Below are 17483 nucleotides of genomic sequence, written 5' to 3'. Positions count from 1 at the left end.
CGGAGGTGTGTGAAACCACACAATGGCTTGTCCACCTTTGCTTCCCTCCATGAGACAGCAGTCGCCGAGCAGAAGGAGGACATAATCCTGCTCCCCAGTGTCTTATCCTTCCTCGGGAACACGACGCTCGTACCAGCCAGAAACGTGGGAAGTCAAACCTTTGCTACTTCGGTGTCGCAGACAATCATGACTTTTCATGGACACCTGTTGACTTAGATGTCAAAAAAAAAATTTTTTTTTGAAAGAAGGCAGAAGAAGGAAGAAAACTCTCAATTCAGCCAGCAGAGAGAGGCACGATGGATTCGGTTTAGATTCTGTCTTCCGATTTCATCGGAGAAGGTTCAAGCAGCACCCAAAAGTTCAGAGTCAAAAATAACCCCCAGCCGCATCTGCCGCCAGATTGCGTGGGTGGATGTCTCCTTCCTGAGGTGGAGTCATCAAGCAACACAAAGGAAGGAAAGGGGAGATCACACGGAAAACGTGAAGGCAGAACGGAGCCCTAAAAATACAGGGTGAGATGGAGTGGAGGAGGTGAAAGACTGCAGGGAAATCAAAGCTGAAAGTGAGAGAAATCCGACTAGGAGAAACTGAGCAAACCTGGGGAAGCTCTCCCAGAAGGCAGAGGAAGGTGCCACAGAGGCGACAGAAAGGGGCGGGGACTGTCCCTTCCGAGGACATAAGAACTTCTCACAGGGAAACCAGAGTGCCGGGACCAGAATGATCTCCAAAACTCACAGAAGAGGCATCTCCGTGGGTAAAACAGGATCTGAATACGTAGGTTAAAAGGATTTTCCACATGCCAGGGAGATTAATAAAATGCCTAAATATGTTCTGATAGAATCTTTGAGTCCTAAGAAGAAAGGAATCTCACCACAATCTACTAATAAGGAAGTAAGTGTCGACAAAGGGTCAAAATTTAGGCTGATAGCAAATTTCTCTGCTGTTCTAGGGCTAAGGGGTATTTAAATTTCAGTGTGTTTTTAACGACCCATATCTTGTCCTTAAGTACACGCCATAGTGAATCAAAAATTAAAGACTCAAAATTAAAAGCTTAGCATGGGGGTGCCTGGCTGGCTCCAAGGGTGAGCATCTGACTCTTAGTTTTGGCTCAGGTCATGATCTCATGGTTCGTGAGATTGAGCCCTGCGTCGGGCTCTGTGCTAACAGCATGGAGCCTGCTTGGGATTCCCTCTCTCTCCCCCTCTCTCTCAAAATAAATAAACATGTTTTTTTTTTTTTAAGTTTAGCATGTAAGAAGATGATCCAGAAAATCAATCATCTGTAACTAGTCCCAAACACCTATCGATTTGATAACCAATTTGAAGTAACAATCAGAAGTAATTATTATGTGACAAAACATGATAAAACAAAAAAAAATATTGGGTGACTATTTCCTTGAATTACAAACATTTAGCGAATCTTTTAGAGAAGATTATAAGTTTTTTTTAATGTTTATTTATTTTTGAAAGACAGAGACAGCCAGAGCACAAGCAGGGGAGAGGCAGAGAGAGGGGGAGACACAGAATCCGAAGCAGGCTCCAGGCTCCGAGCTGTCAGCACAGAGCCTGATGTGGGGCTTGAACTCGCCAACCGTGAGATCATGACCTGGGCGGAAGTTGGACACTGAACTGACTGAGCTCTCCAGGCGCCTGTTTCAGAGAAGATTATGAACAAAAGGTAAGACACATTATACATGATGAAACAGAAAGGAACATTAAAGGGAAAGGAATATAAACTATGTTTCCAGAAGAGGAAACTAAATGTGGTAAAAAAAACTTTTCAAAATGAGAATCCACTTGGGAAGGCTGGAACTGATTCCACGTAAGCTTCCTGAGGGCAGAGACCACATCTGCCTTGTTCCTTCCTGTATCGTCAGCCCCTGCAAGGTGCATCACATGTGCTGAATGTTGAATGTTTTTTAAAGGAATAAATTTAATTCCAACAGAAAGACCAATAGGTTTTTTTTTTTGTTTTTGTTTTTGTTTTTTTTTTTTTTTTTTTTTTTGCAGAGAGATCATCTAGTAAAAGAATTCTAAAGTTCACATGGAAGAAGAAATGGAAAAAAATAGCCAAGACGGTTTTGAAAAGGAAGTCTCTCAAGAAGAATTTACACCAAGACTTGTTAATGGGAGACCAGAGCTACGGGTCTTTCCTTGATGGAACGGTCACACTGGTGACCGGACCACAGAAAATCTGGCCTTAAATCACGATGGTTTATATAAGAACAAAATAGTTTATGTAGTAATTTATTTATTTGATTTTTAAAGTTTATTCATTGAGAGAGCGAGAGAGAGAGAGAGAGAGAGAGGGAGAGAGAGAGAATCCCAAGCAGGCTCTGCACTGTCAGCACAGAGCCCCAGGCAGGGCTCGAACCCACGAACCGTGAGATCATGACCTGAGCTGAAGTCAAGAGTCCGACGCTTAGCCGACTGAACCACCAGGTGCCCCAGTGTATATAATAATGTAATATTTAATGAAAACGTTATCGGGAACGAAGGTGGCATGTGATCCAGAAAACAGTGGCTCCAACTCGGGACAGCAGTGGAGGTCCCAGGACGTGGTAGAGAATAGTTAGCCCACACTGGGATGGGCAGTGGGGGTTCTTGCGAGGACAGGTTTAGGGATCAGGGCAATACAGCAGAATACCTAATGGAGTTTGGGAGGACAGGAATGAGAGTTAAGAAAAAATCAAACAGTTCACGTTAAAAACAGAGTAATTTAAAAGACAATTACTTATGATCAGAGCTCCTTGTGGGTAGAGAATAGTTAGCCCACACTGGGATGGGCAGTGGGGGTTCTTGCGAGGACAGGTTTAGGGATCAGGGCAATACAGCAGAATACCTAATGGAGTTTGGGAGGACAGGAATGAGAGTTAAGAAAAAATCAAACAGTTCACGTTAAAAACAGAGTAATTTAAAACTCCAGGAAAAAACGCTGAACAAAAAGACACACAGCCCCATCACACCTCTAGCATGAAAGACAATTACTTATGATCAAGTCAGTGCTATTTATTGATTTTAACTTCTTAGAATCAACGTACAGAGTAGTAGTAAGATTTAGTTATGGCCACGGGACAGAATGCAAATGCCACCAATCTCAGTGACAGAAACGTTAACAAAAAGATGACAGAGTTTCTAGGGGAGAGACAGGGACAGAGAGGGACCTGGAGGAAAGGACAGGACCCATATCTTCATCTTTCAAACTGGGGAGGTGCGAATTGTTGTCTATAGTTAACGCAATACAGAAGAAACTGGTAAGAATATTATTTAAGTTTCTAAAGGTAACCAACAGGGGCGCCTGGGTGGCTCAGTCAGTTCAGCATCCGACTTCGGCTCAGGTCATGATCTCACAGCTCGTAGGTTCGAGCCCCGTGTCGGGCTATGTGCTGACAGCTCAGAGCCTGGAGCCTGCTTCGGATTCTGTGTTTCCCTCCCTCTGCCCCTCCCCCACGCATGCACGCTCTCTCTCTCAAAAACGAATAAACATTAAAAAAAATAAAATAAAATAAAGGTAACCAACAGAGGAAATTAAAACGCACATAAATGAGAAGGTGGGAGGGCATGGGGTGGGGTATGCACATTTCTTGTGTATCCTAAGAAATTACGCATAAATAAAAACAAATAATAAAACTGATTAATATAAATTAATAAAAAACAAGTAAATAAAAAATGAAATATATAAGCATATTATTTAATGACGCAAGGGTTACTGTTGGGGAAAACCATACAAGGAGTTAAGGTCATCTCCATCTGGGGCTGGGTGAGTGGGGAGGGACTGTTGTTCCCTGTAACCCCTTCTGCATGGTTTTACTTCTAAGCATTAATATGGAGCATTTTGACTAAAAGGAAATGGAAAGTTACAACTAAATAAAAATTAAGAAAAGATAACCGCACGGAGTTGTCGACAAACACTGAGTGACCTGGACGAGGCTGGGTCTGTCGACGAGTACCCGTGGGGACGTAGGGAGAGGCAACTGCCCTCGGGAGGCACATGGGCACGGCTCCTCTGGGTGCTTCTGGCCACACTGATGTGCAAGAATGAGTGTTTTTTTAAGCTCCTGAAGCAATGAATCGACATTACAAGAAAAGCGGGCAAGAGGGGGCCTGTCAAGGACAGAACACTTCGAGTGTGTGGACTGCGTGAGGCAGAAACCGTGTCTGCAGAATCCAGAAAGTGTTTCTCTTTGTCCAGCGAGGCCAGTGCGGCCGGAGCAGGGAGCTGTCCAGCTCGCGACTCAAACCGGCCCGGCCCGGCGGGGGCAGACACGCTGGGACAGGAGAGGGCTTCACGGCGTTCAAGATCTCAGCCAAATTATTCCCCAAACAGAACAGTTTTAATTAGAACATACATAAACAAACTGAATACATATTTTGTCCCCTGTCCTTCTCAAAAAAAAAAAAAAAAAAAAAAAAAAAAGGACCAAACATCCTGGAGGAAGTTTTCCTTCTTTTGAAACCATACTCAAGAGCTATTGCTCTGATGTGCTGAGTTCTCTTGGGGGCTTTGCTAGGAGAAGCTTCTGTGATTTCTGAATTTTATAGAACAGGGGCCTTTATGAGGCTGTCCACAGGCAGGTGACCCCACAGCTGTGTTTGGGGCCAGCCTGGGGGCCTGGTCGATTTGTGTCCCAGATGTGTCCCCCCTCAAGACCTCTTTTCCCAGGAGAATGGCGCGTCCACCGTGTTTTCGCTGTGCTCCCTCTGCAGAGGTGCTGAGGGCCCTAGGCTGTGTGCTGTTTATGCTGGACAGAGGTTTCCGCATTAGGGCTGTGTAGCTCACAGATAATGCACAACAGTAGGAACCCCCACGCCCGTCTTCCCCAGATGAGAAGTCCCAGACTGCCTGCTTCTGCTCAGTTTACGGGCACCACTGGCCCAACTACAGATGCTGAAAACAGGGGCGGGAAGGGACTCCCCCAGAATCCTCCACGAGGCCACGGTCACCCCTCCCTCCTTGAACCTGTGGTCTGTGCCATGTGATCTCCATTGCCGTGTATTACCAATTCTTCTTGACAACTAGCCGGGCCCGGAGCTCCTTGTGGCACTGCAAAGGGCATGCCTCCTATTAGTTGTGATCCAGTACCAAGGCTCGGGTACCTACAGAAGAAACCAATAAAACCCTCACGACTTGAGTCACACTGCCTCACGAGAGGAGAGAGGAGGCACTGACCGAGGAGAATCCAGAAGGACATTATAATGGGAAAGAAAGTCAATGTCAGCGAAGCAACAGTAATGCGACTTGACTTTGTGTGATGGGATAGCCGTAGGTTACGCAGGCCTGCGTGCCCAGAGAACTCTGAGCCCCCTTGGCCTTGGCCTCTCCACAGGGCCTGTTTGTGTCGGTGCAGGAAATGAATCCGGGTTGCACATCAACATCACCCCATTCCCGCAAATCTCTAGCCAAAGGTGCCTTCAAATCCATTCCATTGCGCCTGGAAGGAAGCACGGACAGAGACGGGGAGCCTGTCTCCAGGGTCCTGTGCGCACCGGCTCAGAGTTGCAGAGCACGCCCCCTGCAGCCACCACACTCCCGGGAGGCTGGCCCACCCAGAGACAGCAGCGGACAGCAATGGCGACAGGGGGCTTCTGCGGCAGAAGCAGCCAATGCCTCTGCCGCAGGGGGCAAAGGCAGTAGCAGAAACAGTCTCCGCACCCACGCTTGATTATCCAAGTTAGCAGTCCTCAAAGTGTGATCCCCAGACCAGCATACTGGGAAGGCTGGGAATACAAATTCTCAGGCCTCAACCCAGACCCACTGAGTCCAAAACACTGTGGGCGGGGCTGAGCAGTCTATGGCTGAACGAGGCCCCCAGATAATTCCAGTGGTGTTTGAGTTTGAGAACCACGATCTAAGTGAGCCACGTTGACATGCTGGTGAGCAGGAGACCGCAGAGAACACCTCCAAGAGCCACTGAATGACAGATCTCCATCTCCACATCTGCCTTTACTAAACGTTCTCTGGGGTGAATAAACGTATTGGCAGGCAGATAAGGTGTTTTGGAATAAAGAGAAGTTGGTTGCAGTAAAAAGAGGGGAGAAAACAGGGTTTAAAGCACAATGATGTAAGCAGACGAGACAGAGCAGGGCTTTGAAAGACACAAGGATTGATCCAGTGCCGAGATGAAGAGAGATACCGAAACATTCTGATAATCACAGAAAGCAGATGATCGTACTTTGAGAATCTTAGACACTGCGTTTTTTAAAAACTTATTTTGAGAGAGAGAGAGAGAAAGAAAGCACAGGCAGAGAGAGAGGGAGAGAGAAAGAATCCCCAGTAGGTTCCGCATCATCACTGCAGAGCCTGATGCAAGGTTCAAGCCCACAAACCGCGAGATCATGACCTGAGCTGAAATCAAGAGTCAGACGCTTAGCTGACTGAGCCACCCAGGTGCCCCAGAAATTGCATTTTAAAAAGAACATGACACCAAAACATTAATAGGAAGTAAAGGTTCCTAGAAGAAATGCTACCAGTTTTCTCGTTATTCTAAAGTACTTTATCTGCCAATGAATAACATTTGTTCATTCCAAGAGCATTTAGTTAGGGTTTAGCATTGTGCAGACATGGTCCCAGGTGCTGGCAATGCAGAGAACCAAACCCTCGTTGTAGGGGGGCTCGGTTTGTGGGGAGACAGACAACCCCTCATTTCAGTGAGGGGTAAGGACTGCCCTACTGTAAGGAGGTCATGGGTCTGCCCGGTGGATGGGGGTGGAGGGCGTGGTGAAAAGCACAAGTTTGCTGAGAAGACACTGCCAGCTTCCCAAAAATCTGCAGCCAGAGTTGCCTTCAGATCAAAATACACGGACTCTTCCTGGTGAGAAGTATATGAATTTTTTATTAGTCCATTTGTTTGCCATAAAATATTAACAGGGCACTGTCTCTCTCCCAGGGATTAATGTGCTGTGTCACTTTGTGGTACTCCAAATTCTGGCAAAGGTTCTCACAGTTGTGGGCAATAAAGGGCAAGGGAACAGAAGGTCTGTTTATCTCGCGAAATAAAGAGCCTGCAATTAACTCTGGCATTTTCTCAGCAATGTTCATTCCATGAATAAAGGCGGAGAAGAAAAAAATATTTTGGGAGAAATTTTTAAAAAGTGATGTTTTTAAATAGAAGACATTGTTGAGCAAACGGAAACACCAGATACCAAATGCTGCCGGTGATGAAGGGTCTGGCTCCGTATCTGAGCGGGTCCTCAGAGGAGTCACACGGTTGTGTAAAAATATCTGCAGGCAAATTGCATTCTGCAGAATATGAAAGTGATGTGGCTCCAAGACAGATTACTATTTGATGTAGATTTCCACGATTTCACTTTCAATGGAGGAACCTTTCCCTTCCATCTTAGGGGCTGGTTATAATGTAGGATCATTGTCAGGATAAGGGAGAAGGAGGTGAGAGAGGTGCCAGCTTAGGGACTGTGGAGTCCTTGTTCAAACGTCGATATGCTTTGAACGTGAAGGGATTTACAGAATAGGAGACGTAGAGGCAAGTGATGGAGGTGGTGGGGGTGAAGGTTACGGTGACGGCGGTGATAGTGGTGATGGTGATGGGGGTGAGACGATGGTGGTACAGCAGTATAGTTGTTGAAGGGGCTGGGGCTGAGGTCACTAGTAATGAGGACCTTGTTATTGTGTGATGTTTGCATTGCTCTGATGACCTCTGTCTTCCCCCTAATTCTTAGTCAAGGTTTATATTGGATTCACTATACCAATCTCCCAACGAGTCCCTATTTTATAGAGATGGACCAGAAAGAAGGCTCCGTTTCCTAGCTGGTTGGCATGGGCTTATCATGGGTAGTCATGTGTGGAAGAGGCACCTGGTGGCAGAGGAGGCCCTGAGAATGTAAGCCCCGAGGGTTTGCAGAAATCTAGACCACGTGCACAGTTAGAAGCAGAGAGCTGCATGTACACACAGAAATATGCTAGGTCTTTACATACTGCTGAGTGAAAAAGAGGGGAAACGGTCTACACGCACACAGAAGTTTATTATGTATCTGTATCTATGTACATCACAATGTCACTTGTGTAAACAGCAACACACGTTTTACTAACATTAATGGAGAGAAGGGGGACTCAAATATGTTTAAATAGGTGCCTATGTAGTAATGTTTCTGACACTGGCCATAGTAGCATCTTCATAGACAGTTCTCCGGAGGCAAGGGAAACAAAAGCAAAAATAAACTACTGGGACTACATCCAAATGAAAACCTTCTGCACAGCAAAGGAACCGACCAAGAAAACTCAATGACAGCCTATGGAATGGGAGAAGATATTTGCAAATGATATAGACAATAAAGGGTTAGTATCCAAAATATATAAAGAACTGATATTACTCAACAACCAAGAAACAAATGATCCCACTAAGAAATGGGCAGAAGACAGGAGCAGACACTTCTCCAAAGAAGACACCCAGATGGCCAGCAGACACATGAAAAGATGCTCAACATCACTCACCATCAGGGAAAGACAAATCAAAACCACACTGAGATACCACCTCACACCTGTCAGAGCGGCTAAAATGAACAACACAATCAACAACAGGTGTTGGTGAGCATGTGGTGAAAAAGAAACCCTCATGCACCGTTGGTGGGATTGCAAACTGGTGCAGGCACTCTGGAAAACACTATGGAGCTTCCTCAAAAAGTTAAAAATAGAACTACCCTAGGATCCAGTAATTGCACAAGTGGGCATTTGCCCAAAGAATATAAAAACACTAATTCAAAGGGGTACATACACCTCTATGTTTACTGTAGCGTTGTTTGCAATAGCCAAAGGATGGAAAGAGCCCAAAGGTCCACTGACTGATGAGTGGATAAAGAAGACGTGGTATAGGTATACAGTGGACTGTCGTCCAGCCAAAAAAAGCATGAAATCTTGCCATTTGCAATGATATGGGTGAGCTACAGTATCAATGCTGAGTGAAATAAGTCAGAGAAAGGCAAATACCACAGGAGTTCACACTCACAGGTGGAATTTAAGAAGCAAAACAAATGAGCAAAGGGGAAAAGAGAGAGAAAGAGACAAACCAAGAAACAGCCTCTTAACGATAGAGAACAAACTGGTGGTCACCAGAGGGGAGGTGGGCAGGGTTATGAGTGAAATAGGTCATGGGCATTAAGAGGACACCTCTATTGGGGCGCCTGGGTGGCTCAGTCAGTTAAGCGTCCGCCTCTTGGTTTCGGCTCAGGTCACGATCTCTTGGTTCGTGAGGCTGAGCCCCGCATCCAGCCCTGCACTGGCAGAGCAGAACCTGCTTGGGATTCTCTCTGTCCCCCTCTCTCTCTGCCCCTCCCCCATTCGTGCTTTCTCTCTCTCGCTCTCTCAAAATAAATAAATAAACTTAAGAAAAAAAAGAGTAACTGATACTGATGAACACCGCGTAATGTACAGAAGTGCTGAATCACCATACTGCACGCCCGAAACTAATAAAACAGTGCATGTTAACTATAGTGGAATTAAGTTAAAAACAATAAAGAAAAAAAACAATTTAAAGGAAAAATGCATTGAACAAAGTAGTCGATTTCAGCAAACAAAAAGCCAGAAACTGACCAAGAAACATAAGTGTCTATGTCGCGAGGAGAGCACGGAGTAGGGACTCCCTGAAAAGAACAATGAAATAAAAAGAGTGAAGCCTCGCACAGACCAGCGGTGGGATTCCATGAGCTAAGCCCATCTAAGTCCTTGGAACCGGAGGTCAAAAATGAATGAACGAATGAGCTCAAGTAGAAGAAAACGCAATGAAAGCAAGACGCCTTTGAGCCTTTTGCCAGCCCACGTCCCCGCCCAGGTGCGTCAGGGACCCACTGGGCTCCTTCTCACGGTGCAATTGTGTGACAGCCCGCGGCCGTCTGGCAATCAGGAAGAGCGCACAGGCCGCCGGCTGTGCCCCGGCCGAATGGATATTCGGAGGAGAATAAAAACACGTATCGGCACAGTGCAACTAGGCTTCGAAAAGGTCCTGCGGGTCTATGCTGCGTCTTAGCTCAACACCCAGCCCCCCAGCCCTGGGAAGGCGCCAGGAAACCAGCACGACACAGCCGCGTTTGTTGGATCAGAGCAGCTGGGTTTGGGGGGAGAAAATGGTAAAAACCACGGGGCGGGCGGTGCGTAATGATTTCCATCTAGGTCTCCACCCACAGGACACAGGTCAGCTTGTCAAGGTGCTGCTGCCCTTCCCTTAGCCCTGCCTCCGCGGGGTCATGGTCCCTAATTACCTTTCACGTAAACGTCTTAAAAGACGGCCTCAAATTTGGCCCAGGGAGTCCTGTGCCCGAGGGCCGCGTTGTGGGCTGCTGTCCCTCCCACCTCGCGTGTCGTGGCTCCCACCACACTTCATTTCGGCCGTGGACCACGAGCTGTCCCGCTTTCTGGACTGTGGGTGACACGATGGGAGAGGCCATCCGGGTGCCTAACACAGCGTGCGGCACAAAACCAGGGTCAGTAAGTGTTGGCCAACTGGAAGGATCCGGAAGCCCAGACTCCATCTTCCCTGTATCTGAGAACTGTTGGAGGGGAGGTCAGGCTGGTTAGCAGGCAAACAACAGGAGGAATCTGGAAATGGGTGGTGTAAACGACAGACAGCTGACAGATGAAGTGTCTTGTTTCTTCCTCCTGGTGGCTCCTTGACCAGCCTGCTGAAAGTGACCAGTGGACCTTCCAGAATGTTCCATACCTCTCTGGAGGCTGTTCAGGGAGGTGAGGCTGTCCAGCCCACCTGGCTTGAGGCCCAGCACCCCCTTCCACACTCTGTGTGGATTCAGACACCTTCCTTAAACTCTGCATTTCTCAGTCTTCACATCTGGGGAACGGGGGCACTAGGAGCTACTTCAGATGTGTACAGCTTGCAAAAGCCTTTAGGGCCGTCCTGGACCCAGCCACTGTCCTGTACATGCTATAAACCCACATCCTTGTTCCCGGGGAGACGGGCAGAAGGAAAAGCAAGAGTGAAAACCCACCAGCAAATCCAGAAGTCCGGTTTGGAAGGAGCAAAGATATAAATAGCCCTGAGGTCACAGCTTTATAGTTCAAACCACAACACATGACTGACGATGCTTCAGGGCTCCCCACTCTATGCTGGGACCCCTGTGCTCCCTTACTTCTCTTGAAGACTGGATCCTGGGATATCCCAAATCCTGCCCACACCTCCGACCCCTCCACCTGCCGACCCTCCTCCTTGGAGAGGATTTCTCCATCCTTTGGCAAAACTCTTAAAAGAATCAATGTCAGGGCGCCTGGGTGGCTCAGTCGATTGAGCAACCAAATCTTGATTTCGGCTCAGGTCATGATCTCATGGTTCGTGGGTTCAAGGCCCACACTGGGTTCTGCACTGACAGCTCAGAGCCTGCTTGGGATTCTCTCTCTCTGCCTCTCTCTCTGCCCCTCCTTCCGCTTGCACTCTCTCTCTCAAAATAAATAAACTTAAAAAAAAAAAAGAATGCCTACTCTGTGGCACTTAATTTTTGTAACAGGATACATTTCTTTGTTGTCTCTCCCCACCTAGGTCCTTGGAGGATGTGGGTCTCCTTCCCTCCTCCCTAAAACCCTCCACATGGTAGGTTTCTTACTTTTACCTTTCCTAGACCAGTTGAAGAAAGCCAGAACATGTTGCCTCAAGATATGCCTTTTTGACATACAAATTATTTTGAGCTGAAGGCAATGAAGAAGAGCAAGCCCAGAAAAAAGGCAGGAGACACGTTCTCCTTGGGCTGGAGACAGACTCTTACGCAGAGATGCACCAGCGGAATCTGCAAATAGACCTTCCTCTGGGAGTTGCCTCCCATGATCTGCTGTCCTTGAACACCTAAAACTGCTCCCCTTCGTCCGGCTAATTCCCTGGAAATTTACTGTTCCTGGTTGAAGATGCTACAGGGGTGGCAGTTCTGAATTTCTGCTTTGAGTCACTTTTCGGTGAGCTTTTTTTTTTTTTTTTTTTTGACTCTTCTTTTCCAACGTTTATTTATTTTTGGGACAGAGAGAGACAGAGCATGAACGGGGGAGGGGCAGAGAGAGAGGGAGACACAGAATTGGAAACAGGCTCCAGGCTCTGAGCCATCAGCCCAGAGCCCGACGCGGGGCTCGAACTCACGGACCGCGAGATCGTGACCTGGCTGAAGTCGGACGCCTAACCGACTGCGCCACCCAGGCGCCCCTCGGTGAGCTTTTTGAAGACGGGCTCCATGCGCATTAATGAGCTGATTTCCTTTTGTTAATCCTTCTTTTTGTTAAGGAGTCCCGGCTGAAGTTCTGCCTCCCCAACAGCATCCTATAGTGGCAATGGCACGATGTCACCAACGCCTACACATTTCTAAAGGTTTGGTTCTTAGAAAGGTTCCAGAAAACCAAAGAACTCTCAGTCGTTGAGGATCCTATCAATGTAGGATTTTACTGGCTACCTGTTCAGCTCGCTGGCCCATTCAACAAAGGTTTCCTGAGCTTGTCCTGTGTTGCAGGCATTGCCTCTGGAGGGGAGGGCGGGCGTTGCACAAAACAGACCCAAGTCCCTGCTCGCGGACCTTCCTTCCAGCTGTTGGGCAGGGAAAGGACTTGGTGAACACAGCACACAGAATATCCTGCTGGGATGACCCTAGGAAGGAAAGTAAGGCCGGGGGAGGAGGGAGTGGGGCTGTGACTCAGGCTCGGCTGTTAGGGAAGTGCTCAGGAAGGAACACTTTTTTTTTTTCTGTTAAACAGAACTTTTTAATAAATATAAACTAGTATTAACATAATACTCAAAAAGAGGAGATGTGACTTAAATATCAATGTCAAAATACCTGGTTAATCTTTTTTTTTTCAATATATGAAATTTATAGTCAAATTGGTTTCCATACAACACCCAGTGCTCATCCCAAAAGGTGCCCTCCTCAATACCCATCACCCACCCTCCCCTCCCTCCCACCCCACATCAACCCTCAGTTTGTTCTCAGTTTTTAACAGTCTCTTATGCTTTGGCTCTCTCCCACTCTAACCTCTTTTTTTTGTTTTTTTTTTCCTTCCCCTCCCCGATGGGTTCCTGTTAAGTTTCTCAAGATCCACATAAGAGTGAAACCATATGGTATCTGTCTTTCTCTGTATGGCTTATTTCACTTAGCATCACACTCTCCAGTTCCATCCACGTTGCTACAAAGGGCCATATTTCGTTCTTTCTCATTGCCACGTAGTACTCCATTGTGTATATAAACCACAATTTCTTTATCCATTCATCAGTTGATGGACATTTAGGCTCTTTCCATAATTTGGCTATTGTTGAAAGTGCTGCTATAAACATTGGGGTACAAGTGCCCCTATGTATCGGCACTCCTGTATCCCTTGGGTAAATTCCTAGCAGTGCTATTGCTGGGTCATAGGGTAGGTCTGTTTTTAATTTTCTGAGGAACCTCCACACTGCTAGGAAGGAACACTTTGATCGCGACTGACAGTGCATGGGTGCTCCCCTCAGCCATGCGGGGGAACTTTCCAGGCAGACGGAGCACAGGTGCAAGCGACCCAAGAAGGGGGCGAGCCCAGCATATCTGAGGAGGGGTGCCGAGAGGCGGGATAAAGCTGTGCAGTGGCTCTAGCGTGGGCAGGTAGGGTTGGGTCCTCGGAAGAAGAAAGACGACAGGTGGCTTTCTTGACGTAGAAGCTGTTTTTGGCCCCCGGCCGTCTGGTGAGCTGTACCTGCCTGCCGCTACTCGCCCAGAGCATGTTTCTAGCAGAAGGGCCTGGAATATGTCAACATTGTGGAAGAACAGACCTCAGCAGCTAATGATTTTAAGGGAACAAAAGAATGTAAGCACAGCAGCCACCAGCAGGCCAGCAGAGGGAACAGGCGGTCTGACATAGCTCACGGCTTTCTGGGCTGGGCAGGAGGGGCGGGGAGGGCCTGGAAGCCTGTGGTCCCGGAGAGCCTCAGCTGGGGTCACCAGGAGATGGGAGGGAGGGGACGCCCTCTGACGCCGGGCCCTCCAGGGGAAGATCCCCCAGGAAAGTCAGAGGCGGCCAGACTGCGGGCAGTAGGATTTTGGAAGGAGATCGGGGCATCCGTTCTGTGTCCAGTTGGTGACGTCATTTAGAGATTCTCAGAAAACGTATTTGAAACCTGGAAAGAGGGAACAGGATCTAGCAGTATTCTTCCAGCATAACCCCGGGCTCGGCCTCTGAGGCAACTGGGGACTCTGCCCGGGCAGACTTCCCTCCTGGGTTTTTGCAGGTGGACCAGCTATCCCCCAAGGTCACAGTTCAGGGCCCTGCTAGACCCGTTACCCAGCAAACCTGTCCCCACACTTCTCTGTTACACCGATCACACAGACCTAGCTTTGCCGATGCCAGCAAGACTGGTCCTAACACCTCACTGGCTCCCTTATTAGCTAAGGAGTTAAATAATGTCTTCGACACACATTCGTTTACTTTGCCCGGAGAACTGCAACCTGACCAGTTCATGCAGAACTGGGGTTGTGGGGACAGGTCAGGCTGAGTTCTGAAGGGGAAGATTGCCAGCAAGTCCACAGGAAGTACTGACCACGCCACAAGACGGGGTGACCGTATAGCCAGCCCTGTGCCACCTGCACTGTTTCATTTGGTTTTTACAACCACTTCTATCAGTAATGTTTATCTCCATTCTACAGATGGGGAAACTGAGGCAGCATGTCTGCATACCTTCCCCAGGGTTCCAGGACTCGGATTTGAACGCAGGCGTTGGCTCGAGATCCTTCACTCTGAACCAGTGGTTCTCCATGTGGGGACATTTGGCAAAGATGGGGGACTGTCACAACTGAGGGTGGGGTGCTACTGGCGTCTGATGGGTGGGGCTGGGGCCCCGCTAAACACCCCGCAGTGCCCCCCACAGCAAAGAGTCACCAGGCCCCACGTGTCGTAGTGCTGAGGTTGGGAGAGACACGGTCACCCCGCACAGTAGCTCGGCCCCTCCTCCACACCCCACGTGCTTGGTGGCCCTTCGCACGCCTGCAGTTATCCACTCGCTTGTGACGATTTATTCAGTCTACACCCCGGGCCCTACATCATCCGCTCCACGTCTTGTTCCCCACGATGCTTGCGGCGCTCACGCTAACGGCTGGTGAACTAAATGCCCGATAAATATTCGCTCACAATTTATTCTACGATTTCTGATATACCTGTGCTCTCTTTGGAAAAAATCTCAAGGCCGTGTGACAGAGAGAGAGAATGAGACAGCGTGACGTTTGCATATTACAGATTTCTGCTGCACGTGAGGCACGGGATTGCATTTAGCCTAGGAAATCAGAGCAGAGAACCTGAAGCCAGTGTCTGAATTTCAAGCCCCGACTGAGGCTAATTTTTCATTGTCCTTGAAGGTAATCAGGCCTGTGGAAACAGCATCACCAAATTGACCAAATGAGATTTTCAATTAACTCAAACAGATGGCTTAAATTTTCCAGGTGACTTTCCATATTAATTCAGTGAGTTTGCTGGACCAGGCCCCGGGAGGCTTGGCAGGGATGGGGGCTGAAAGGAAAACAATGAAATATTGGATCTTCAGGAGAGGAGGCAGAGCGATGACCGGAGCTTTTCTTCTACCCCAGCAGAAGCACATGAGCCGGATCAGTTCAACACCTCCCCCCCCCCCCCTCGACCAGCATATACCAAGGGCTCTGGGACTCCAGGCACCGGTGGCTCGGGGGCCAGCTTCATTAGCCTCTGGGGACATTGCGACCCTCTGATATGACTGAGGAGACCAATCCTGGGCAGGGAGAGAGGCCGCGAGGAGCCATTTATAGAGCCCAGAATTCTGTGCTTGGTCTGTGTACCTGAGGACCTCACAGCATTTTATTATCCACGGAGAAGAAAGCGTTAAAAGAATCTCTGTGGAATTTTCCACGGACTCACGCTTCTGAGGGTCTTACTAAGGAAGTCACCGCAGGAGAGGACCACACCATCCACAGAATACCAGCAGTACCCAATGCCAGAGCGCCCAGCGGATGGGGCCACAGCTCCTGTCCTTCTAGAAGCTGCCAGAAGTGACTAATAATGTGGAGTTCTGTAACTGGATAGTAAAGGCCTGGGCTAGAGGTTTTGGAAAATTTGGGGTGGGTGTCCTCTGAGTCTCAGAATGAATCGTTCTTGGCTTCACTGGGCCCATATCTAGACTTACGGAGATCTATCGGCGAGTGGGTCTGTACGGTGGGCTCCCCTTTTTTTCAGCCCCCCATCAATGTCCCCCATAGAGAAGCTTACTGCTGATATGGGGGGTTCTGGAAGTCTATTCAGTCCCCAGGCTGTTCAAACTGTGGTGATACTCAGACCACTTCACTTAGATAGACCCTACTCAGCAGTTTTGGTTAAAAGAAAAAAAAAATCTACCCAAACCAGACGGTAATGATAACAGGCCAGTTACCTTTGCCAATATGCTCTAACACCTACACAGGTTATCTTACCAACCAGGAGAAGTGGGTTACTAGAGCAGGGTTTACCACCAGCTCCTCGAGCTGCCAAAGTACGCCATTGTTCTAAAGTTATCTCTTAAATGGGGCACCATTTACAGAAAGTCTGATCATGTGGATTTTCTTGGTTAAGGCTATATCCATTCATCCAATGGATGTTCTCCAGCGTCTGCCTGTGTGAGACAACGTGTCCCTGCTAGAGTCTTGCGGCTGACCTGACATGCCCCTTCCCAAGGAGCCCAGCCTCCCAGGGAGAGCAGTCTCCTCCTGACTAAGGAAAGAAATAGTGGTACTGGTTGGACTCGTATTCCTTTCCAGAAAAGTGAATCATGAAGCAGTAAGCAAAGCTTTGGACAATGTACCTTTTTCTTGGATGTTTAAGAGAGCAGTAAAATAAATCTGAAGAGACCACGTAAATGAACGTTCATCTTATTTTTTTAACATAGTAGAAACAAGGAAGCAAACCTCATCCGTGGGTCATCGGGTGGCATCATCTCCAGATCGTGGGTGGGTCCATTTAAGCCAATGACGTGCAGGGAAATGCTGGGGTTTTCACATCCAGCCTGGGAAGCAAAGAAGACCAGGTGTGAGTAAACCTTCCTGCGGGGACAGTGCCTCAGTTGCTGCACGGAGGCCCAGAGGTAACTGGGGTGCCATTCCTTCTCCAGGAACCCTACCCCCTTCTTGTTCCTCCAAGTGCCTCCCGATTATCAACCTGGGAGGGGCAAGGGATGGGACAAGGAGCAGGACAGAAATTCCTGGAGGCCATGCCAGGAGGCAGCGCGCCCAAGGGCAAAGACACGGGTGGGGAAGGCTGATAAATGTTGGCCGAGGCCCAGCGGTGGGGAAAGGGAAGTCCCTGGAAAAGGTGCAGAAAAGGTGCTGGGTGGGTCCTGCTCTGCGTCACTGCTGCTCTGTGCTCCCTCTTCGGGGGGAACAGCACTGCCGGGATGGGACAGGGGAACACGTGGCATTATTTGTCAGCGACACGCCGGGTCTGACGGATACCCTTGCTTCTCTGCTCCCTGCATGAAGACATGTCGGGTTCACCACAATAGGGTGGGAGTCTGGCGGGGTCACCAACTCATGCCTCTG

The 17483-nt window shown here is 48.4% G+C and overlaps 1 protein-coding gene across 1 annotated transcript in view; it reads right to left on the bottom strand.

Annotated features, from left to right (window-relative positions):
• Positions 1-17483, bottom strand: part of DPP6 (dipeptidyl peptidase like 6) — a 715888-nt gene that overhangs the window by 76943 nt on the left and 621462 nt on the right. The window contains exon 10 of the mRNA XM_047097129.1: positions 16854-16951. Within this exon, the coding sequence (XP_046953085.1) occupies positions 16854-16951 (98 nt within the window). The remainder of the gene's footprint in view (positions 1-16853; positions 16952-17483) is intronic.

The sequence above is a fragment of the Lynx rufus genome, unplaced genomic scaffold, assembly GCF_022079265.1.
Source record: "Lynx rufus isolate CCGP_SWC_20201006 ecotype Redwood Valley unplaced genomic scaffold, mLynRuf1.p SCAF_4, whole genome shotgun sequence".
Classification (NCBI taxonomy): domain Eukaryota; kingdom Metazoa; phylum Chordata; class Mammalia; order Carnivora; family Felidae; genus Lynx; species Lynx rufus.
Note: the sequence above shows the minus strand (reverse complement) of the source record. Positions and strands in the feature narration are given on the sequence as shown.